General features: G+C 39.9%; 1 protein-coding gene across 4 annotated transcripts in view; it reads left to right on the top strand.

Moving 5' to 3' along the window:
• dennd2c (DENN/MADD domain containing 2C) overlaps positions 1-24,701 on the top strand; it is a 60,106-nt gene that overhangs the window by 32,875 nt on the left and 2,530 nt on the right. The window contains exons 6-17 of one of the 4 annotated variants that reach the window (XM_088006855.1): positions 1,127-1,205; positions 1,419-1,463; positions 1,639-1,823; positions 2,684-2,793; positions 4,662-4,731; positions 5,150-5,227; positions 6,295-6,435; positions 6,661-6,809; positions 7,317-7,494; positions 7,642-7,683; positions 10,260-10,368; positions 11,223-11,465. In XM_088006855.1, coding sequence (XP_087862981.1) covers positions 1,127-1,205; positions 1,419-1,463; positions 1,639-1,823; positions 2,684-2,793; positions 4,662-4,731; positions 5,150-5,227; positions 6,295-6,435; positions 6,661-6,809; positions 7,317-7,494; positions 7,642-7,683; positions 10,260-10,368; positions 11,223-11,465 — 1,429 coding nt within the window. Of the gene's footprint in view, positions 1-1,126; positions 1,206-1,415; positions 1,464-1,635; positions 1,824-2,683; positions 2,794-4,661; positions 4,732-5,149; positions 5,228-6,294; positions 6,436-6,660; positions 6,810-7,316; positions 7,495-7,641; positions 7,684-10,259; positions 10,369-11,222; positions 11,466-24,701 lie in introns of all 4 variants that reach the window. The other 3 variants (XM_088006853.1, XM_088006854.1, XM_088006852.1) reach the window with 3 other exon arrangements.

Here is a 24,701-nt window from a genome sequence, read left to right as displayed (position 1 = left end):
ATCTAACAAAATTATTAAAAAGGATCAATAATCTTGCTACGTAGCTTAACTCAGGTTCAGCATTAGGTTATTATGTCAAGATGTGAGTCAGAAACTTCACATCTTCACTTTGCAGTACTTGTCCCTTCTCAGCCATGGAAAACTTCTCTACATCTATCTAAGAACAGCCCAGTTTCAGGAAATTTCTGGACTTCAGGTCATTTCTTCTAGTGAAGTTTTTCTTTTGTTGATTTGAATTTGCACTTGGAGTGACTGACGCTCTAATTATACAACCCCTCTTCATTCCTGCTTACTGGCAGAAACTTTTAGATAATAAAGGTTGTGTACCGTATTTTTCCGACTATAAGCCGCTACTTTTTCCTCACGCTTTTAATCAAACCTTGGGATGGGTTTATAATCCTACTTCTCATTTGATTCATAATCACAAAAATTTATTTTTAATCTGAGGAATAATTCCACACTGGGAACTTTGAGAAAGTTTTTTAAAAATTCCTGCACCTCTTCAACTTTATTTCCAGCCTCCCTGGCAGCTTTCTGTGTTTTTTTATTTTTTATTATTATTTGTAGACATTCATCCAGTTTTCTGATGTCACTGTTATTACACATTCTCTCAAATCTTTTTTATACTTCATCAAACCCTAACTTAGCTAATTATGCAAATAAGCTGAGCTTTATTTAAACTCAATAAGATTCACTGCACTTTATTGACATCAAGAAGAATAAATTGAGAATTTGAAATAAAAAGGTGATTCATCCAAGTATTGGTTGGTCACACTTATTCAGGCAGTTCATTGCAGCTTCTGTTTTCTTTAAAGGGGTGTACATACTTGTTTAAGCTAGGACGTTTGGATAAAACCAAGGTAGTATGTACATTATCCTTCCACCAAATCACAAGTTTATAATTAACATTTCTAAACTACAGTTGAAACAAAATAACTTCTGCAAACTTTCCTGAATAAGAAAACTGATATGTTTGGTTTGAGACAATGCAACATTTAATTGTGATTAATCACAGCACTAGTGTGACTAATCTGATTAGATTTTTAATCAATTTACAGCCCTGACTCTGATGTGACTCTGTAGGGACGAGGCTGTGAAGTACATGCGTATTTGCATTTTTCCACAGTATATCTCCAAGATTGAGAGCATTTTTGATGACAAACGAGGCAGAAAAAGAGTGAAGAACCAAGGGCCCTTTGCACGAGGTAAGAGCCGAAACAGAACCTCTCATCAGGGAGATTAAAGTGAGCTTCTTGCTGGAAATACCCAGCTTCTGATAATGTACTAACTTAAGGCCAGCAGGAGAAGGGCCAGGCTAATGATTATCAAACAAAGGCTTACTGTCTTCATGTGATTATGACTTGTCGAGGCTTTTCATTCCCGTCCTGCTGACTAACGTTTGCTCCTCTTGGCAGCAGAGGAGGCCAGCGGGACGGAGAGCGATCCAGAAGACAACACTGAAGGTATCAGCAGTAAAATAAAAGGTTTCTGTTTGGAGTTCACAACTCTTATGTCTAAAAGAATTACTCACTAAAGTGTGAACGGAATGAAGAACGTGGACAGTTCTCTTTCCGTAAACGAGCCTTGGTGAAATGCATTCCTTTGCATTAGCACATGATCGCTCCATGTGTTCAGCAGGAAGGTCTGTTTACATCCAGTCCACACTGAGGCGACGGCCCGGGTATCGCACCCTGGAGAGGGACCTGATCCAGCTGCAGCAGCAGAAGCAGCAGCTCTTCCAGATCTTCGTGGTCGTGTCGCTACGGAAAACCACCACAGGAAACACGTACTCCCCTGAAATTACTCAGCAGTTTCCAAAAATGGTTAGAGGGAGCCTTTACCGTAACATTACCCTGCTCTTCTGACAACCTAAATGTGCTTTAATTGCCTTAAGTGAATGGAATCTGTTGTTTGCATCCTTAAGATGATTTTGTTTTATGATTGGAAGGGGAATTTCCCACACTGGCATGAGTCAGTAAATGTTACGAGCTTTGTCTACTCATTTACTTCACTCTAAAATCAGCATCTTTTCATCCCAGTCAGTATAATCAGTTTTAACTTTCAGCTATTTTTATATTTTGATTGATTTATTTATTCAGTCAGTCATCAAATAAAAACCTCTGAACATTACAACAATGTGAACAGCTGGACTGAAATGTGCAGGCAGAAGCACCAGGCTGATGCTTGTCCTTCCTGCACATCAAATCATTACAATATATGAAAAAAACTAAACGTTATTTACTCTCGTAACCCTGAAATATTTTTTTAAACATTTCCTTTGAAAACCCATAATGAACTAGAAGCTCATCAGTCGATGCTGCATCTTTCCATAATTTAATTCCAACAGCAGAAAAATACCTCTTTATTAGATTTTTAGCTTGTTATTTGGTGAAGTTAAAAATGTGTCCAAATCATATTTGGATTCACATAATGTGAAGAATCTTTGCACAGGCAATAAACTTAATTTACCTCTGAACTTTAATTGTGTTATTTTAATTAACCAAATCATAAAATTTCATGATTTAACAGTGGACTTGTTGATGGTAACCAGCCATATGTATGGCTATTGGTATAATGATAAATCATTTCGAACAGTTAATATTATTTTGAAAACAATCATTTCTATTGATGGTTTCTTCAGTGAAAGCTGTGGCTCTTCTGACCTGCAGCCGTTTCATTTCAGTTTGAAAAGTCGTCCCGTCTCTCCAGAGAAGCTGAGGATCAACTCAACATGATTCCCAAGTTCTGCTTCCCGGATCCACAGGACTGGAAGCCATCTGCACACACACCCAGGTCAGCTGCTGCACCGCAGCGACACTCAAACACAAATCCTAAAACAACAGGGGCGCAATGGTAATAAAAACACTTTACTGATTTCTTTTAGCATCTCAAAGCTAATGCCTTCATTTGTTATTATATAATGTGGTGTAAATACCTTCTGTTGTTTCTGTTCCATGTTACGTGTATTATTAGATCCCCTCTTTTCTGTTTATGACTTTGGCTGTCAGCTCTAATCCCTAAATTCATCTCAGTTTTCATGGATTAAAACCAGGGTGTCCAAACTTTTTGTAATAGGACTTTTAACTTCACAGATATAAAGTTAAAAGTAGCTGTGGGCTATAAAAATATTTTTTTTATCTCTTCTTATAAAAAAATGCAAAAATAATAAAAACAAATTAAATGCACAATATTTTGATGAAACGTCCTAGCACAAATAAGTTATGTCATTTTAGAGGTTGATCTGTCGATTAACTGATTAATTGCATAAAAAAATTGGCACATGCGGCAAATTATTTTTTTTTAACCACTTAAACCTTTTTTAATGGAATATTAGAAATACATTAAAAGATTCTAATACCGTATTTTCCGCACTATAAGGCGCACCTAAAAACCTTCAATTTCCTCAAAAGCCGACAGTGCACCTTATATATGAACCAATATTGAGTCACAACAGGTCTAGCAACTACAGTAAGCAGCGCCAGACTTCATTTTCACCTGTAGAAGAAGAAATGCGCAGTGCATGCTGGGATAGGTGTCAGAACGTTGGTTTGTTAATAAAGTTTGACTGACCTATCTACCTACCGACCGTCTAGAATCAGGTCATCTGCAGGTCACTTAGCACCACGTTCTCCACCAACATGCTGTCCGCGAACAGAGAAGGGTGACCATCGTCCAGCCACGCCCCGGCCCAGTCGCGGAAGGCTCTCCTCGCCAACCGGAGTCAAACTGTTTTGTTGACATTCCCGTTAGTGCAGCTCCATCTAGTGGATGCATAACTTAACTCCACCCTCTAATATAGCATTTATTCTATGCGCCTTATAATCCGGTGTGCCTTATAGTGCGGAAATATGGTAATTCATTTTCCTTTTTAAATAAGAAAATAAACCATTTAGTGCCTAGAATGCAATAAAATGTGAATATTTTTGCACTGTTGTGACTTAATTGTGTGTGTTGTTGCTTCAGTAAAATGGCCTATTTTTTAGTCTGTATACTCCAGTTAACAATCAATTACTAAATTAGCAATTATTTAATTAATCAATTCATTACGATTAAAACTTTCGGTTTTAATCGTAATCTTTTATCAACTACAAAACATGTAGTTGATAAAAGATGAATAGTTTGTGTTGTTGCTCCAGTTTTAAGACTATTTGAATTTGTTTTAAATTTGTTTTAAGCGCATCACCATCACTGGTCTGGTGAAGCAAAGCTGGGGCCAGAGCTGCACTTTCACACCCTCACTTAAAACGTTCAAAAACAAAATAGTTATTATTAATTATCTTAATATTTGGTGCTCTCATTTGGCTGTAGCTACATTCATTGTTGGATTTACTTGTCCGCCTTTTTTCGCAAAATTTTCGCGAAACAGGCGGACGGAGCCTGGTGCTGCAAGGCTGGAGGCCTTGTCCTGTTAGGCTGCGGGGCCTGGCTAATACCCGTGTTAAGAAATGGAAGGTCTGCGTAGATCATATAACTTGAATGGACAGGAAGTCCAACAGAATGATTTTATCTTTTCTTTTTATCTTTTTATTACTTTCTTTTTATTTTTCTTTCTCACTGTTTAAACTTATGTAAAGCACTTTGAAATGCCTTGCTGCTGAAATGTGCTATACAAATAAAATTTGATTTGATTTGATTCCTGATTTTTCCGGTTTCATTTCCAGTGAGACGTTCTCTTTTGTCCTCACCGGAGAAGACGGGAGTCGCTGGTTTTGTTACTGCCGTAAGATCCTGGTGAGTGAGGACGTGAGCTGACATCTGGATGGGAGTTATTGGCTCATTTGACTGTGCGTGACCTGGCAGTTCACCGCGTCATTATTCACTATCTCTGAGGAATCACACTCCAGCTACCTCTGAACCCGTGACGCACAGCAGAAGGAATGTCGCAGCTTCCTTCTCTGCCTGGTGTTGTCTTGTTTAGTGCGGCATCTCAAACCCATCTGTTATTATTTGTCAAATTAATCAGAGTTTTATCTCAGTTGGAGCGATGTTATCAATATGCAGAGTTTAAATCTGCTGCTGGCTGTAAAGCTGTAGTTTGGTTTGTAAAGTTTGGTATAAAGGGAAGCAGAAACTGGCAGGTTTGTGTCTTGTGTGTGAAACATGTCTGCTGTGCCCTGCTCTCTGACTTGTGCAACTTTCTGTTTTCAAGCCCAGTGGAAAGGGGAAGCGGCTTCCTGAGGTGCACTGCATTGTCAGCAAGTTGGGCTGTTTCAACCTGTTTGCTAAGGTAAAGTCACTCACTGAGTGCAGTTTAAATCCTGTTTTCTGCATTTTGTCACAACACAACCAAATACTTCAGTGTATTTTGTCAGCAGAAGAACCTTAAACATCTAGTCAGAACTACAGATTAAATTAGATGCATGGATTGTTGTATGTCAGAATGGCCCAGTCAAAGTTTAGGTCTTTAGAATGTGCAGCAACAATTGAACACTGATGTTAACTAGGACTGAAACGATTAACGGGATTAATCGATTATTCAAAAAAAATCATCACCTAATTTAGTAATCAATTAATTGATCATTTAAGTAAACAGACTCAAAAGGTCTCAGAGCAGTAATTAAACCAAAACTTTATAAATAAAAAAACCTATACATTTTGAATACAACATAAAACCTTTGTCTGTAAAATGTTCTACCCTGAACTCTTCAGGTGACAGATTTAGCTTCACTTGGTTCAAATTCTGCTAAAAAATCTCCTCCAGAGCAACTTCTGCTACTATTAATGATCCACAGAATAATCAGCTCTGCATTGTACTGATGTTCAGTCCAGCACTAAGGCTTCTCACATGTTAGAAATATTTTAATTGCTTCATTTACTACAAATGATCAATCATAAACTGAAGAATTGCTGCTATTGCATTAAAATTGAATTATTTGTTTCTTTGCATCTTTTGGTGTATTTTTAATATTGTATAAAAAATATATAAATAAGAAATCATTTTTATCAGATTAATGTTGATGTTCACTTCCACACAGTCCAAATGAACCAGGCAAAGTACTTAGAAAGAGGAATGATGGTCAGAAGGTTTTAGTCTGCATACATGGATGTTTGTGGCTGGAATGTGACAGAAAGTGGAAAAGTCTCCAGCAGGGGGAAATACTTTTACAAGGTGCCGTAAATCTGCTCACGTCTCTGCTTCAGAAGCTTCAGCAGAAGAAGTGAAGAGGATAGTGGCTATGAAATGAGTTTGACCTCTGACCTGTCCTGTAGTTGGGCTTGAAGGACAGCGGGTTGTTTGATGAGGCGTGTTCCTCCTGGACTCACAGGGAGCGTTGTGTCTGTGTGTCTGTCCAGATCCTGGAGGAGGTGGAGCGGCGCAGAGAGATTTCTCCGCCACTGGTTTATACGTTCATGCGCAGCGTGATGGAGGCCCCGTTCCCGGCCCCCGGACGCACCGTCACTGTCAAGAGCTTCCTGCCTGGCTCTGGGAATGAGGTAACCCCCGGCACAGAAACAGAAAGTCCTGATCAGCAGCCGTGTGGCTCGTAGCTACGCCCCCTCCTCAGACCGTTTGGAGTTGTTGTTGTTGACATGTTAACAGTCAGCTGTAGCCTGCTCCGTCACTGCCAGGAACAAAATGACTAAAGGCAGTGCTGTAACTTGTTCAGCACTCTGACATGTCGGCTGCAACTTGAAGCTCAGTGGTTTGTTCTGCTGCAGGTTCTGACTCTGTGCCGACCCGTGGACTCCAGGCTGGAGCATGTGGACTTTGACAGTCTGCTGCAGTGTCTCAGTGTGGGGAAACTCCTGCAGGTGTTCGCTTCCCTCCTGCTGGAGAGGAGAGTCATCTTTGTTGCTGATAAACTCAGGTAAGTAACATCATCATGCTGACAGTTAGCAACCTGCAGAGCTTTGGGAATTCTTTTCATTTCCCTCTGAACCCATAAACTCCTGTTCTGACTCAGCTCTTTAGCAGCGTTGGTATTTTATCATGTGGTGATAATAAATCTTGACGTAAAAATTGTTTTAACTCTGTTTTTTTTCCAAAGCTGCTGGTTCAGAACAGAGAGCAGCTTGTTGTGATATTAAACATCTGTTTGCTGGGATTTAGGACATTTGATGGATTTTTGATTAAATTCATCAATATTCTTTAAGCTTCAAGTCTTTAGGAGTAAATTGAACCAAAACATCCCAGCAGCCACAGCATCATGACTTCTAGATTAGCTACTGGTATCCCAGCTAACATATCACTACTACATCATTTGGGTCCCAAAATGTGTTGAGCTTATAGGAAGTTTTTTTCACAGTTTCATTCTCCTGAGTCAGTGAGTCAGCCGTCCAGGTGTATCTCATGTTGTAAACCGTTTTGCTCTCAGTGTGCTGTCCAGGTGTGGCCACGCCGTGCTGGCGCTGCTTTACCCCTTCACCTGGCAGCACACATTTGTCCCAGTGTTACCAGCCAGCATGCTGGACATCAGCTGCTCTCCCACACCGTTCCTCATCGGTGTGCTGGCTCCGTGTTTGCCAGAGGTGCTGGAGCTGCCCATCGAGGAGGTAAAGCAGCTGGAGGTCTCCTCATCTCCTCTCTGCTTCCTCTTTATGCTTCAACATGAGAAAATCACACTGTTGCTCTGACTCATCTAAACTCCACTGATTCAGCTGTAAAGTAAATGTTGTTCCTTCTTCCTGTTGTCTTCCCAGGTTCTCATTGTGGATCTGTGTGCTGACAGGTTTGTCATACAGGTGTGTACACTCAGGGATAATAGTGCAGGAGGGCGTGGCTCCTGTGGGAGAGGCGGCTTTGCCTCCACTTGTCGCCTGCTGGGTGGAGTGCTTTAGGGACAAAGGAAGTGACAAAAGCATGCAGGACAAGAGCCCAGAGCAAAACCACAATAATATTTTCATAATCAATCTACCACATATCATTCACACTTTAGTTTAGAATCCTGTTACATTAAAAAATCTTAGAGGAAAAGACCGTAACTCTGTGTAAATGTTCTGATGTGCTTTTGCTGTTTTTCTGGAACACAGAACTTAAAACACTTTTCAAATCATCCATTATTATTCATCCAGAATCACACACACTGTGGTGAATGTAGTATTCAAGTTAAGGGTGAACCGATTTATCGAACCAGATTTCTTTAATTTAGGAAGATCGGCCAATACTTGCATGTGAAACTGATCTTCTCTACCTCAGTAAAGGTCTAAACATCAGCCTCTGTCCTCTTCTGCTTTACAGTGAGAGGCTAGAGTGTGAGCCCTGCCCACCATGTCATGTCCAACGAGAGTCACCCCACTGCTGCCAACTCATCAACTTTCCTTCTATATTTAGCAACATTTCACTCAAAAAAGTAATTTTCGGCCAAACTCGGCAGATCAGGTTTTTTAACCCCTAGAACCCGACGGACCCACCGGTGGGTCCAGCTGCCACGACCTCGGCTCGCTCTGTAAACAAAGGCTCCACGTGCCTTTAATTTTTTTTTTATTTTTTATTATCCGCTAAAAGAGGCTTTAATCTTTCAAAAACTATTCCGCATAAAGGTTTTGCCCAAAATGTTAAGATTTAAATTTATTTATACCCACTGAGGGTGTAAGAGGTTCAGCCGCCAGAAAACTGAAATTGGTGCAGCTCCAATTCAAGCTGTGCTCTCCAAAGCAGGACCAGATTTAGGACAATAGTTTTGATGCCCTATTTAAAAAATAATATAAAATCTTTCCCACATGCAAATTACGGAACGTTAATAGGTGGGCCAACACATTAGCAGGTATGAATTGATGGTTTAAAATTTCTGTCAGATTGTCCCATAGATGTGATATAAGGTCATAGCTTGTAAAATATTTAAATCTTTAATAATTAAAAAAACAGTATTAAAAAAAAGCACAAAATGAGCCCATGAATTTAATACGAGGTAGAATGAAAAACAAAAAGATAAAACTAGAAACTTTCTGAAGAAATTTAAACAGGGCCTCAAAGTGTGCCCGACGGTTGGAACCCAGTGTTCTGATGCTAAAAACTAGCATCAATGCTACAGTAAGCTACAATGTACTCAATGCCGTGTGGAGAGTCAAAAGTATGTTGAGTAGTTGGACTCACTCCATTCAGTATGTTAAAATTAGTGTATAAGCTAAAATTTTCCAAAATACTAATGTTAGCCTAAATGTTGCCAGTGGCATATGGGTTATAACTAGCATGTTGACTTACATTGACTTCCTCCATTCAGTGTGCTAAACATGGCTAATAAATACAAAATAGCTAAAAAGCTTATTTTAGGGAAAAGGCAACTGCTAATGTGGGCTGTAGCTACATTAGCAGTGTTTGTGCTAATGCTAATGCACTGCCTTCTGATTTTTACTTTTGCAAAAGGAGAAATCACATGTTTACTTTGTGGCTCTTGATTACCAGAAAATGAGCTCATCTCTTAGCAACAGATTAACAACAAATATTATTGTTCAAAAAAAGTAAGATTTTTTTCTGCTCTTTTTCTCTTATCTTACACTATTTACTACTTACTAATTGTGCAGTTGGCGAATTGGGCAGAATTTTTTTTTTTTGTCATTGAAGGTAAATGTATTATAAAATATATACTTTTCTGTAGTAAGTATTCTGCCAAGATGGTGTCTCTGTAGTTCTAACTGGAAGCTCTGCCCTCCTCTGTAGGAACTGAGTGTTTGCCATCTCTGTAGTTTTCTACATCTCTGTCCTCCTCAGTGTTCTGTTGCTATGGTAATTGATAGCAATTATCATAGCAGTAACCTTCACTTCTGAAAATTGCCATCTGTGAGTGAGACACAGAGGGGCAGAAAAAATTCTATCTCTGCTTTGAGTCTAAGGCTGCATTCACACTGCAACCTGAAGTGATCCAATTCCGATTTTTTTGACGTAATGCGACCTGTATCTGATCTTTTCATGACAGTCTGAACAGCACAGGTTGAATTCTTTTCGAATGCGACAGACACCACAAAACTGTGACAGAATTTATTTTGATTTGAATTTGGCTCGTTTTTCGCTAATTACGTCACCATGGTTACTCGAAATGCCAACAGAAGTAATAGCCCACATGCTGAGATCCAGCCACATGTGGGGGTGCATGCAGCAGTATGAGCTGCATTAACCGAGAAAAGGAACCGGCAGTTATTTTGAGGTGTAGAGTAATAGGTGCATGCATTGCAGAGAGGCATTGCTCTCCTATGCTTTGCTGTGGCAGGCCCCAATAAAAGCATGTTTTTGTTAGTGCCTCTGTAAATGTGTTAAAGCTCAAAGTAACACCATGGAGGCTGATGCAGACTGGATGTGAGTGTCTGCCTGCTCTGTGCTGCAGCTCGGAGATGAAGATTGCATTCTGCCCAGCAAACTTCAGGCGGCGCTGATGCAGGTCCTGGAGGACAGAGAGGACATGCTGAGACAGGACAGCAGAGACGCATGTGGAGGTCAGTTTAACCTTCACTGTTTTACCTCCTCATTGTGTCACCAAACCTCAATGCTTTCTGAGGTTTTATGTGGCAGAAAGCAGAACTAAGAAGTCAAAGAAAAGTGAAATGTGGTTTTTGACAGAACTATTCTAATTCTGAGTTACACATTGTTGGTAGTTTAACTCCGCATAATGCACTAACGTTTTCCTAAAGTAGTTTCATGTCCTACATTCTAATTTGCTGTATGGTGAAAAGCTAATTCTTCACATAATCCTGGAAACAGGGTGCAAAACGCCTGGTCGGATCTAGCCCCGCCTTCAAGACGCAGCTCCTCCTCAGAGGTGCAGTTTCCAAGCTACCGAGCTTCAGCCCCACACAACAGCTCCTCCCACTCAGCTCCTTCAGACTAGCCAGCAGCAATTAGCAAACATCTGGTGGAACTGCTGAGCTAATTATAGGAGCTACTGCTCCATGAAATGCTGGTAAAAACGTTGTTAAAGGGTTAATAGAGGAGCCATGTTGGGATGACTTCCTGAAGTCAAAGCTTCAGAAAGAGCAGGAGCTTCTTAAAGAGACAGATGCCCAATTTCAAGTCACATTTCTTTAAGTCATATTTGATATTTACAGCATTTTTATAAAAACTAGGTGTAAACAGTTAGTTTATTGTCTTATAAAATGACACATTGTTCCTGGACAAAACATGATACTGCCCCTTTAAGATACATTGACCTGTGTTGTGTGAAAACCAGAAGGGTTTTTAAGTATATTTGGAGGGCAGTGTGATAAAGAGGATGTAACAGATTTATTAGCTGTTTTAATGAAGTAGCTGTGTTTATTGGCGGAGTGTTTAAAGTTGCTGTCTGCTCCGTCAGAGTGTCCGGCCGACCTGAGCGCCCTGCTGTCCGAGGCTTTTGTCCGGTTCTTTGTGGAGCTGGTGGGCCACTATCCTCTGCACATGGTGGAGGCTGCCGGAGGAGCCAAGGAGCTGCAGAGAGAAAGCTTTCGCAAGTCTCACCCCTCACGCGGAGTCCGACAGTTCCTGCAGCTCTTCATGGAGACACAGATGTTTGCTGGCTTCATCCAGGACAAAGAGCTGCGCAAGGGAGGAGGGAGAGGTGAAGATGTTCACAACCACAGCAAAACTCATTTTCAAGTGCTCAGTTTATGTCCTCTAAAACAAACCAGATTTTGCTCATATAAGTTAAATGAAACTCTCTAATGTTAGTTGGTCGTCAAACAGCATTTAGTATCAATAAATAACAGGAACTTTATTATTATTAATTTTTATGTTTCCTGCAGAAGGATCATTCAGATCCCACTTTATTATTTTCCTGTTTCCCCAAAATCCACAACATAATTAGTTGTGAGGAAAAAACATGAGGGAATGACATTTCATATGAGATATAATATTCTGTCTAGTGTCCAGTAATTTAAAGTTCAAAAAACAGCTTTAGAAAGGCCAGCTATATATTTAATGTTTTCTAGAGGTGTGCCAGTTGGTCAGCCACTGATCATAATCGGCTGATTTCCATGAAAAAGTGTATGGTAGGTCATCGCGGATCACTGTCTCTTGTTGCCGATCACCTAAACCTATCACCTGCATCTCACATCGCAGCCTGTGTGTTGTTATGGCAATTTCATTATCAAGGAATGAGAATCTGTTTCAATAATAAGAGAAAGATTAATCTTAGTCTTTAAGTTTCTTTATTCGAAGGCAAAAGCGTTCGAAGACCCTTCTCACTGAGCGCAGTCAGGAGAAGAGCCCCAAGCAACACGCATCACATCGTTATATAGTCACAGCAAGACAAAGACCCTCCCAAAGTCTGATGTTATCTCTACTGCCAGATGGCCACAGAGACACCCTGACCCCCTCCTCATGAACTATCTCTCACCTCTTGGAGGAGATGATTTTATGGCAGGATGGAGAGCTGATAAGGATTTCAGGAGGAACTTCTAACACTTCTTTGTCAGTTCATGGGGTCAGGTCAAACAGGGTACAAACTACATTTCACACATCAGCATTTTACCCAAGATGTCTTCAGGTCTCTTCTGCTATCACGGCTGCGGAAACATCTAAACATTATCTGCAAACTTATTTAATGGACAAACACATCTTGCAGAAATACAAAAACAAAGCAGATATAATCAGTAAATAAATGGTAAAAAGTATCATCAGTTCCTTCAAGAATAAAATAAGACTGAAAACAAAATTTTCTATTACATTCCACCCTTTTGATTACCAAATAATCACTTACTCCCAAGAAAATTTCCATATAAAAAAATCTAAATGTCCTCCCAATCCATCAATATTTTCACCCCAAAGGTTTTAAGTAAACATATAAATAGAAATAGTCTTCATAAAAGTTGTATTCTTGCACTACACTCATGGTAACACATCACAGTGGTTCCACATCCCGCAATGCTGCGCATCGCTCATTAGTCCATACAAGAGTGTTAAACATCATCTTTTATAAGAATCGCTCCAAAAAAAACATTCCTATTTACTCACCCCCACTGTCCAAACCCCTGAATCAAGACAATCTCACATACTCCAGGAGGAACCAGAATTTTTCTGTTCATACCCCTTCATGCTAGGCAAAGAAACCCAAACATTTGTAATCGTCTTACCAGAAATAATTCCATTAAACCTTGAACAATTGGGAAAAGTAGTAAAATTAAATAAAACCATGTTAGGGATACCAGGATCATCCTGTGCTGCATATGGCTTTAAGTCATCACAAGGCCCCATACCTGAACAGGAGACTTTCAAAACACTTTTACAGCCTTTGGAAATTCCCAAAGGAACACCCATGTCATATGGTTGGAAGATACATATTTCTGGAGTTAGATGAGGAGGATCCTGTCCCCGAAATTGATGAATCATCCCAGATTTTACACATGTATCATTAGTTCGAGTTGGAAAATGTCCCAATTTCCTTATGGGACCTCACACCTGATGTCAAGGAACACACATTTTCAACCAAATAAACATTCTTCATAATAATTACAAATTACTGCCACAATCCTAATCCGGTAACAACAGCAGATTGGTTGGAATAGAATATGGAATTATAGAACAAACACACAGCTGGAATTGGTAACTCTCCTTGTCACCGTCTTCACAATTCCTCACCATGTGTTTTCTTCTGGTCCTTGATGATCAATGTCGTGGTTAGCTTTTCTCTTCATTCTAACCAAAGGTGATGTTGTGGCATCAGAAGTTTTATTTCCTACTTGCCTTAGGGATTCAGCTTCTCAAACTAAAGTGGTTATTGTTAGGTGTTTCTTCTTTCGTAACACCACAAAAACAAAAGCAAATCCTGGAATCCTGCTGCCCCTTCCTGGGTGGCTCTGCGCTTCACGCCGCCCTGTTACTAAGACAGGTGAGCAGTCGTTGGAAACCCCTCCTTAGGAGGGGGTTCTGTTGTCTTCATCTGGACCCTCAGATGTAGGTAGTTCAGCGGTGAGCAGTTTGCACTGGCTGGCGTGAATCCAGGCGGCTTGTCAGTCAGCAGGACGATATAAGGCCCCAACCACCATCTGGACTTCCAGTGCCGTCTGCATGTGCCCTTCACCAAAACCCACTGACCAGGTTCAAAAGGGTGTAGAGGTTTATCAGCCACCGGAGGAAGGGCAGGTTTCACGGCCTGGTGGGACAGAGAGACTGTGACAGAGACTTACAATATTCTAACGTACTATTTCCCATGGTATTAGTAGTTAGTATTCACATATTTGCTGGTTTCTCCTCCAGTTGTTGCAGGTCTACCAAACAAAATTTCAAAAGGGCTTAGATTAGCTCTCGCTCTAGTCCTTATTCTCATGTACATCAAAACCAAGGGTAAAGCTTTTGGCCAGGACAATCCTGTTTTTTCACATTTTGCCAATTTGTTTTTAAGCGTGCCATTCTCACGTTCCACAGCTCCTCCTGACTGTGGATGATACGCACAGTTTATCTTTAATTCAAACCCAAACAATGTGCTTATGTCTTTAACGCCTGGTTTACAAAATGTGTTCCATTATCACTTGAAATAAGATCAGGTATTCCCCATCGAGGAATAATTTCTGTCAACAAAGCTTTTGCTACAATGCTGCTGTCTGCGTTTTTTGTGGGGAAAGCCTCAACATACTTGGAAAACATATCTACCACCACTAAGCAATACCTTTTCCCTTCAGAAGGTGTTAGTTCAATGAAATCCATCATCAAATGCTGAAATAGCCAATCTGGAGGTGGATGTGCTGCTTGTGGGGTCACTAAAGTTCTAGTTGAATTGCGAGCTACACAGATATGACATCTCTTACAAAAAAAACTTTTCCGCTGTCACAGGAAAAATTCTTGTATACCGTCTTTGTTTTACTGCTGCAAGCATTCCAGCTTCCCGACACATGATCTAACCCATGTGCCCACTTAGGAAACCAGGAAAAGAAACGTTTTGGTAGGCATGGTCTTCCATCCAAACTACACCATTCCCCATCATCCATGTAAACACATCGATCTTTCCTCCAAATACGCTTCTCAGCATCAGTTGAAAAGGACTGCATTTCATGCAATGTGACCTCTGAAGGTGAAGGCAGGCAAAGGTTAATGGAGCAGACATGTAATGGTTGTAATGCAGCAGCCTTTGCAGCAGCATTCCCTCTAGAAACAAAGTCAGAGAAGCCTGTGTGGGCAGAGCATTTCACAACAGCTATTTCTTTGGGAAGCAGAATAGCATCTAATAACTCTACTAGCGGGGTGGCATTTAAGATAAATTTCCCATCTGATTTCAAAAAGGAACGATGTTACCAAATTATGAACAATTTCAAATGCATATCTTGAAACGTTTGCCTTTTGCCAATTTACATGCTTCTGTTAGTGCCACAAGCTCAGCTGTCTGTGCTGAAAAGTGTAGCGGAAGCTGCCCAGAAGAAACTATTTCAAATTTAATACACACAGCATAGCCCACACGATTTATCCCGGTATCTGATCTGAAGGAGAAACCATCCACAAAGAAAACAAAGTCAGGGTTAGCAAGAGGCATGTCTGTTAAGTCAGGTCGCAGCGTACAGACAATGTCTAAAACAGAGGAGCAGTCATGTGGCTCCCATCCTCCTCTGTTGGCAGCAGCATGGCTGGATTCAACACAGTACAACGTTTACCTGTACTGTTTAGCATGTCCAATAATATCAATGAGAAACAAAGTCAGCATGCTGCAAAAGGGAATGATATTTCATGTTCAAGCAGGATGATAGTTACAGACTCCAGCACATAACAATCAAGGTGCTGCAGTCCACAATGTTCTGCGAAGCCAGAACAACTTTCCAGCTGCATTCACAGGTCCAAGAAAATCAGGGAAGCCCTGCTGCAACTGGACCAAGTTTAGAAGAGTAACAAAGTTTGTCACTGTGAGATTGCAGCAGATTACATGAACCCCCTCTTCCACTTCCACCATTTTCACACAGACTTATCAGGGTCAAGCAGAACCAAAGCAGGAACACTAAGTAGTGCCCTTTTCAACACCTCAACTCTTCCCCCGCTTTCAGTAGTCAGGCAATAGCACTGTAAGCTGTGAGGCCACACCCATTGATTAGAGAAGAAAGTGGAGCCTCAAGGTTTAAGTAGTAAGAAGGAAATGTCCTAATTAAGATTGGTTCCTAAGAGTAGTATCATTTGCCCTGGGTCTGTGGTCTGGGAGCAGCTTGCTAAAAAGATAGCGACTGATTATTTTTAAGATGACATGACCCAGGAAAGTCACCTGTACCTTTACACACTGCGGCTTCAACGAGAAGCCTTATGACCCTTAAAAGAGAAGTTTTAAAGGTGTCCTCCCTACATTGTTCCTTATTAGTCCTGCAGATCAGGAAGTCATTTACATACTGCTGGAAAACAGAATCTTCACTTAGACCAAGGTTATCAAGAGATTCCTTTTTTCTACCCCGTGAACAAACAATTTTTTCAAGGTCTAGAAATGCAAGAACTGGCACCCAAGAAAGAGACCTTTTAAGATCACAGAAGGCTTGCTCTGCCCCGAGAGTCCAAAAGATTTATTATAAGTTAAAAAGTCCTTCATATTCGTTGAAGAGGAAAGGAAAGCCTTCAAAATAACAAATCTTCCCACATAAAAATGACCATCCTGAAGACAACTAAAATCTCAAATCCTCTAATGTAACATTTCCTCAAAAACTTAAAAGTTGTCAAACAGTGTCAAACTTTTACTCTAAAAAATCACTTTGAACGCACAATCACACACTCATTCACTTCAACATGGAAACAGACACAAAAGATACAAAGTGGTCAGATTTGCAGTCAGTCAAAAAATGTTCAGTCAGTCCTCAATTTGTTTCTTTCCTCAAATTTTAATAATCAATTTGTACTGCAGTTTCATAAATTTTCCAATTTTCCTTTAACTATATTTTTTGAATGATTTGCTTGGTCTCTAATCTTCAGGATCATATTTAGGGATATGTCCACATTCAAAAAAGATATCTCAACATATGTTTTTGGATTCTGCAATAAACTAATCAATTTTCTGTTGCTGAAACATTTCACCAATTTTAATAAACTTCATTTTCTGTTATAATGTTAAAATCTAATTTAACTGTTCAACTCAAAGGCAAACACACATTTTATGCTATATGAATAATCTTCAACACTTAAAAAGATATATTTTAATTTCAAACAAATTCCTTCAAGCTAAAAAAAACTGTCAGCTGGTTTCCAAAACTTAGAAATAGTCTGGAACATTTTATTTATTTATTCATTTACTTTTTTTCAGGACTGTAATTCAATAATTCTCACTGATAACATTTTTATTTTCCATTACTAGTTTTTTTTAATTGCCCTTTTTCTCTTAAAAGGAAACAAACAAAACAAACAGAATAATTTATTTCAACATAATCTGAACCTTCAAGGTGACTATTTTCCAAAACATCCCATATTATATCTCTAAAACCCATAATTCAGTTATAATGTTCAATGTTTTTGTTTTGTTTGTTTGATTTTTTTGTTTTTTGGTGGAATTCCATGGCATAATTAATAAGCTCATTGCAGAACTTAAATGTTTTCAGTTTCACTTCAGTTACCTAATCTATGGCTATTGTTCAGGACTCAGAGGTAATCAGTACAAGCTTAGAGAACTTCTCTAATATTGAGCATTAAGACATCTATTGAGACATTCCTATATGTGAACAGGTTAGTAAGCAAGCATTCTTCATTGCAGTGGCAGTGTGTGCATAACTTATCTTGAATGTCTCGTCTCTCTCATTCGCCCTCCTGCTGCTGGCGTCACTGCAGCGTAATCCTCCCCCTTCTCTCCTCCTCCAGCTTCTTGTCAGTCTAACTGGTTCTGGTGTTTGATCTTTGGGTTGTCCACACTGTCCCTCAGTCAATATCCACATTGTCCACAAATGAAACAAGCTTCAAACAGTTCAATGTGGTGTCATCTTCTCCTCACGTCTCTGAATAAAATATTTTCCTTCCCACAATGGTGGGATGATGCTTGCAATGTTGAAAGGGTTTTCCCCCAGCCTGGATTGTTGATTCAATTCCTGCTCCATCCGCCTCTGTTGTTGTGTCCTTGGCCAAGACATTTCACTTGTCTTGCCTGCTTGTGATGGTCAGAGTCTCTGGCTTCTGTCAGACTTCCCCCAGAGCAGCTGTAGCCATGGGTCAGTAGGTTGCCACCATCATCCATATGCTGCAGAGCACCATTTCCAATCCGAATGTCCAGCAAGAGACCTCATGAGTTTTCTCATGGTAGTCTCCTGCATGAGAAGGTTCCATCAGTCATCAGTTCCCAGATGTCAGCAGACACTTCAGTGCCTGGAGGTGATGTAGATCTTCTTGATCTTGTGGATCTTGTTGATCACTTTTATCAGTTAGTAATGTGAGAGGGACATCATCTAGTCCATAGGACGACAAGTTTGAGGAGTTGATGTCAGAGGTCAGATGCACTGCAGTGAGGCTCAGACAGAGGGAAAAGGAAAAAGAAATGAAAGTCCATTAGATTTGTTTTTTCTTATATAGTTTTTAGCCACCTATTTTTCCTCCAAAAATTTAAGAACTCATAAATAATTTACTTATTCAAACACATAAACATAAATCATATTAAGGTCTGTAACGTCTTTCATGAACTCAAACATTTCAGCCTGAGGAGGAGATGATTCCCTGGAACCATTTAAACCCATTTCTTCCATAACCTGGTTCCAAACTAAACCCTAAGGTTTAAAAGCAAATGTTAGATTTCACAATTTATGTTTTAAGTTATTCCATTAGTCTTAGTTATCTCACCAGATAACAATAATCCCAGTGCTGGAGCCGTGGAACCCAACAAGCAGCCCTCTTCTCATTAAAGCCTAAGTGAGGTATGAGGCTGGATAATGTCCAGGTCGGTACCTTAACACTGCTTGTCAACCTCCCCGGATGTCCATTCAAGGGAACACAATACCATTTATTATTTTCTTTGCACCCTGTTACTGCTCCGCTTAAAATCTTTCCCCTGGCATACCAGGACTTATCTTTTTCTTTTCTCTACATCTTGCTTCTTCCATCCACAAACTCATACATTTATCATCCTTTCTTTCCAACATTTCTATCTTAACCTGCTTTTCTTTTCCTCTTTCTCCCACTTCATTTCAAAATTCTTCCCTCGTCCCGACTGGTCTTCACACTCAAACATCCTTCCCCATATTTCTTATTGTCATGCTTGGTAATGAGTCAGACTGCTGTGAACCTTTTGAAGATCTAGATCCCATTTTAACCTTTCAGGGAGACGTCTCTCCTCTGGCCTTCATTCCTTAAGGTGTAGAAGTGCTAAGAACCACCCTTTTTATCACCTTTTGTGATAATTTTTTTTTCCAAACTCCCTTTGAGTTGAACCTAACTCCCCTTTGGAGTTTCTCAAAGGATCACAGCCGTCCGAGTCAAACCCAGTAATAATCATGAAACAGTTCTCACCTGATGGAGATCACTAAGGTCCTTTACGGATCCAGGCGGTCAGCAGCCGTGGAGACGAGACCTCAGATTCCCCTCATTAGAGGTGGACTGAAGACAAACTCCTCAGGTTGGCCAATACATCCGGTCTCACGTCGCCCACGATCTCCTGACACGCTGGATCCCACTTCTGACACCAGAATATTATGGAAATTTCATTATCAAGGAATGAGAATCTGTTTCAATAATAAGAGAAAGATTAATCTTAGTCTTTAAGTTTCTTTATTCGAAGGCAAAAGCGTTCAAAGACCCTTCTCACTGAGCGCAGTCAGGAGAAGAGCCCCAAGCAACACGCATCACATCGTTATATAGTCACAGCAAGACAAAGACCCTCCCAAAGTCTGATGTTATCTCTACTGCCAGATGGCCACAGAGACACCCTGACCCCCTCCTCATGAACTATCTCTCACCTCTTGGAGGAGATGATTTTATGGCAGGATGGAGAGCTGATAAGGATTTCAGGAGGAACTTCTAACACTTCTTTGTCAGTTCATGGGGTCAGGTCAAACAGGGTACAAACTACATTTCACACATCAGCCCTTCAAGACAATTATCAGATCAAGCATTTTACCCAAGATGTCTTCAGGTCTCTTCTGCTATCACGGCTGCGGAAACATCTAAACATTATCTGCAAACTTATTTAATGGACAAACACATCTTGCAGAAATACAAAAACAAAGCAGATATAATCAGTAAATAAATGGTAAAAAGTATCATCAGTTCCATCAAGAATGAAATAAGACTGAAAACAAAATTTTCTATTACAGTGTGCAGCTGCTCCACCTGCAGTGAACTCTCACACCGAATGTCTGCTTAAAGCTGCAGCATCTAACTTAAACTAACACAATATTTTACATATGTATTAAAACTTTCTCTATGTCCTAACATAAGACAGATAACCTCTGGAAAAATAGTCGATCTGTTCTGCCTCCTCCATGTGTTCTGCAGAATTACTCAGCTCGGTCAGAACCCACCAATCAGAACCAGCATTAATCAGCTAGCCATGCTCACAGGAAGTTTTGATTTTGTAATTAAGGATTGTTTATTTTCATGCAACCTGCATTTGACTTTGAATGAATGTTTCTTTTTTACTTGACATTATTTGATATAGACAGTGTTGTGAGATTTATTTGACTCATGTATAATTTATGGTACCGAGAGCCTTACTGTTAAATATTGTTTTACTGATTGCAGGTTTTTCAGTTGTCCTTTTGACTGAATAGCTGTTGTATTGTGCCTGCAAATATTTTGCATGTTTATGTCAAAGTTAGGTGAATTTATAACCAGATCATTTTTTCCATTTTGCCAGATCACATAGTAGCATTTATACATAACACAAAAAATTAACAGCCAATTCAGGTGACGGCCAAAGATCGGTGACCGGCAGTGATCGGCCCTCATGAGTGATCGGTATCGGAATCGGCAGCAAAAAACCTGATCGGAGCATCCCTAATATTTTCATAAGTTCATCCTCAGGTCATTACTGTCTCTTGTAAAAGTGTTCTCACCCTTTGTTTTCTTTTCCCGACATTTTGTCCCGTTACAGACACAAACTTCATTGCATTTTCCTGAAACTTTATGTGACAGATCATCATAAATAAAAGGAAAATAATAAGGCTAGAACTAATGACTATTTTAGTAAAAATTATTTTGGTTGATCAGGTAATCCAATAAAAAAAATTTGGTGCAGATTTTCTATCTCGGGTCAAGCTTATTTTATGTAATATTATGCATTAAAAGATAGATATCAAGAAATAATTAAAGTCCTTTTTAATGACAAATGAAACATTTTATTGCTTAAAATGCAACAATGCAGCATTCCTTTAGTTTCTGATTGATCATTTGTAGCAGGATGCATCTGCAGATAAAATATATTTCTTACATCAACATGTGAAATTTAAGACATTTCTGCTGAACTTAACATGAACCATTTAATAACATTTTATTTATTACATCATTTGAACCAGGTGAAGATTAAAGTGTGGGTGTTCTGGCCAGAACATATTTATAGAATTTAATTTTTATCTTAAATGCAAACTGCATCGACTTTTAAACAGTTTTGGTTTAACTACGGCTCTGAGTATTTTGTTCTTCCAGCCTTTTTCTGAATCTGTTTACTCCAGTTAACAATTAATCGATCACCAAATTAGTTGAGGATTATTTCAATAATCTTTTCATCATGATTAATTTGATTAACGGTTTCAACCCTAGAAAATAATACAGTATTTTCATTTAAAACAATAAAATAAAAATCTGAAAAGTGTGGCTTTCATTTGCATTCTCTTTGTTACTCTTGCTCAGTGGTTCTTAACCTGGGTTTGATCGAACCCCAGGGATTCGATGAGTCGGTCTCAGGGGTTCAGCGGAGCCTCTGCCGCGGAGGTAAAGACACACTTGTGTAAAGTCGTGATGACGCCCCGCTTTGCCATCACTTGCTGCAGAGGATCACGTTACATTGCTGAGCCAATCAGAGCTGCGGAGGAGCACTGATTGAAGGAGTTCCACTCTCAGCATGGATTTGAACTTGTGTCTTTAATTACTTCAGCAAAGCTCACAGTTTTTACCAAATTCTGTAGCTTTCGGTCTGTGACGTGCGGTCAGGGGAGGCAGGTGAGGTAGAGCCTCACCTGTCATCATGGAAAAATAATATATAATAATAAAATAATTTATAAAGATATTTTCACCCTGTGGATTGTACTATAAAGTACCCATTTTTCATTTAATTTAACTAAATCTGATGTTTTTTTTCTTCAAAATCGCTGAATTTTCACATTTTGCCATTCAAATGCTTAGAAGCGAAGCCGGTGAGGCAGCAGGAAGCTGAGCCTCACCTGGGATTGCACAACCTCTGGCTAACTGTACTGGCTGCCATTCTATGGGAGCAAGTTCCTCCTGTCTGTGCGTCGCCAATAAAATGGTTAAAAACATTTAATGCATGAACTGATTTTCCATAATTCAGCTTATGTATTTAATGTACTGTGTTTTTATTGTCACCAACTGTGTGTGTCAGTGTTGTAGTACTCGAGAACGGTCTTGGTCTCGAGACCGGTCTCAATACCATTTATTGATGGTCTCGGTCTCGGACGCTGAGGACTCGGCATTTTATTTCAAGACCAGTCGAGACAGCAACTGTTAAAATATCACTAAACATACAGCACACTATCTAGTTTATTTGTTAACATCGTTGTTTTCAGTGGATGCAAAACGCACCAATTAAAATCCAAGCAATAACGTGTTTCTGTTTCTCCCCCGTCCCCCGTCCCCCCACCTTTCACTCGCATGCGTCGCTCTGAGATATGCGCAGTCGTTTCCTCTCAGCGGCAGAAGATGTCTGTCTAATCGTCAGTAATAGAATAGCGCTGCATAAATCATAAGAAATCCGATGGCCACAGCTAACTCAGCAGCGCTTCGCTTTCACAGACGGTGGGAACAACGTCTTACTTTTTTCGTCACTTAGAAAAGTAACTCAAAGAAAAGTAAGCTCTGTTGACGTGATGTTAGCAAAGCTAGCTGTATAGAGACACATAAGCATTGTGATGAAAAAAAGTTGTCACTCACTGCAGTTAATTATTGTGCAGAGGTGTTGACTGACTTGTCGCATATATGGGACAACGCTGTGTCCAAAAGTCTGCAATATAATGATGCGACATTCAGGAACAGTACGATTCATCTGCTCGTCTCTTTACTTATTAGATAGGACTGGAGTGTCACTGAGAGTCGTTCTATTGACCATATGCTGTCAGAATAGTGAGTAGAACCATGCCTGTGCATTAAGAAGTCCAACAGTCAGAGGAGTTGTCAGTTCACCATACACAACAAGTTATGACTAAAATAAGTCATTAAATTGTTTTCCATGATAACTATATAGATATACATGCATTGTCATTTTTTCAAATTGTATTTAAAGCAGGGTCTGGCTGCAGCTGCAGTCAACTACAACACACACCGTGTAAAACTCATTAACCTACTTAACCGCTAAGTCAGGATGCCATACAACTGTTAATAAAGTGTATGATGATCTACGTCATAATTCTATGTTGCTAATTAAATAAAATTATATGGTAATGACGTGTCTGACAAATATAGCCGTGAGTTTGTGCTAAGCGTATGACGATCTGACAGCATATGCTGACCTGACAGAACACCGTTCTTTGTTCTTGTAATCCTCTGCGTACACTGCAGTGGCTATCATTATTTTATTTAATTATGTACATTGATATTTTTTAATTAACAAATAAATAAAACACAAGAACGAAAGAGCACACAGAGCATGCACATTGCTCTTTGATTGTTTTCGTTCAAAGTGGCAGCTGTAATGTGTGCCATGGTGTCAGACTACCTGGCTTCATGTAGCAGGAGAGAGGGTGAGAACAGTCACGATGAGTGCCTTGTGATCGATTGCTTGTTGCTCCTTGGTCAGTGTTCATAGTTGAGCGTCAGGGCATTGCCTCAATTGCTATGTTTAATGGTACAGAGAGTGGTGGTTTCTGACATGAGCAACACGGACAAACACCCAGGGCGTTATCTTTTTAGGGATGGCACGAGACCACTGTGGATCGTAGCACAGAGATGGAAGCAAAGCTGCTTTTAATATTGGTAAAATTTATTAAGTATTTAATATCTATGTGTTTTTATGTGAATATGGATCTTTCAGATCAATTTGAGAAGTAATTTTGATCATATTTCACATTTTATTGTATCATGTAGCGTGGGGCGCTGGTCTTGGTCTCGGGTTAGGTGGTCTTGACCACAACACTGGTGTGTGTAACGTGTTTCGTGTGCTAAGGAGCGATCAGAAACAGCAGAGAACAGATTCGAGGTGAGGCAGGCAGTTCTCTTGCCTCATCGCTGGGTGGCGCTCATGATCCCAGACATTGTGACTCCACAACTGCAGAGTAACGGCGATCTCGCCATACAGTAGCTACGCTGATACAGAGAGCGAGAAAGACGTGGTTTTGAGTTGTACTTTAACGGTTTCTCCCTTTGCTGTTAACCCTTTTACGCCGGAATTTCAAGCGTCTGCCTAAATAAACCTTCCTTATTTTAATTGTAAGTAGTTCTTTAAATGTCCTGTGAGATGATATACTTACCCATGTATCGATAACAACTGGAACTTACAATATCCAGCAAGTTATTTTCGCAACATGCCGTCTATTAAACGAGTGCCCCCCGGATTAATTACTCTCTGCAGCTGCAGCTGTGAAGTTACCGTATTAACCCGATACTTGCTGGAAAGGGCAACGCCTCCCCTTTCAGAAACCGTTGGAATTTTTCAGATACCGCTACGTGTGGCGGAATTACGGTACTGCAAATTTGGATGTGTCGCCGCCGACACATCCCCGCGTAAAAGGGTTAAGCACAGCAGGAAATTAATAATATCTAC

The sequence above is a fragment of the Poecilia mexicana genome, unplaced genomic scaffold, assembly GCF_051168715.1.
Source record: "Poecilia mexicana isolate PSO_F unplaced genomic scaffold, ASM5116871v1 scaffold_7, whole genome shotgun sequence".
NCBI lineage: Eukaryota > Metazoa > Chordata > Actinopteri > Cyprinodontiformes > Poeciliidae > Poecilia > Poecilia mexicana.
The sequence above is the reverse complement of the archived record's forward strand: the minus strand, read 5'-3'. Positions and strand labels throughout refer to the sequence as shown.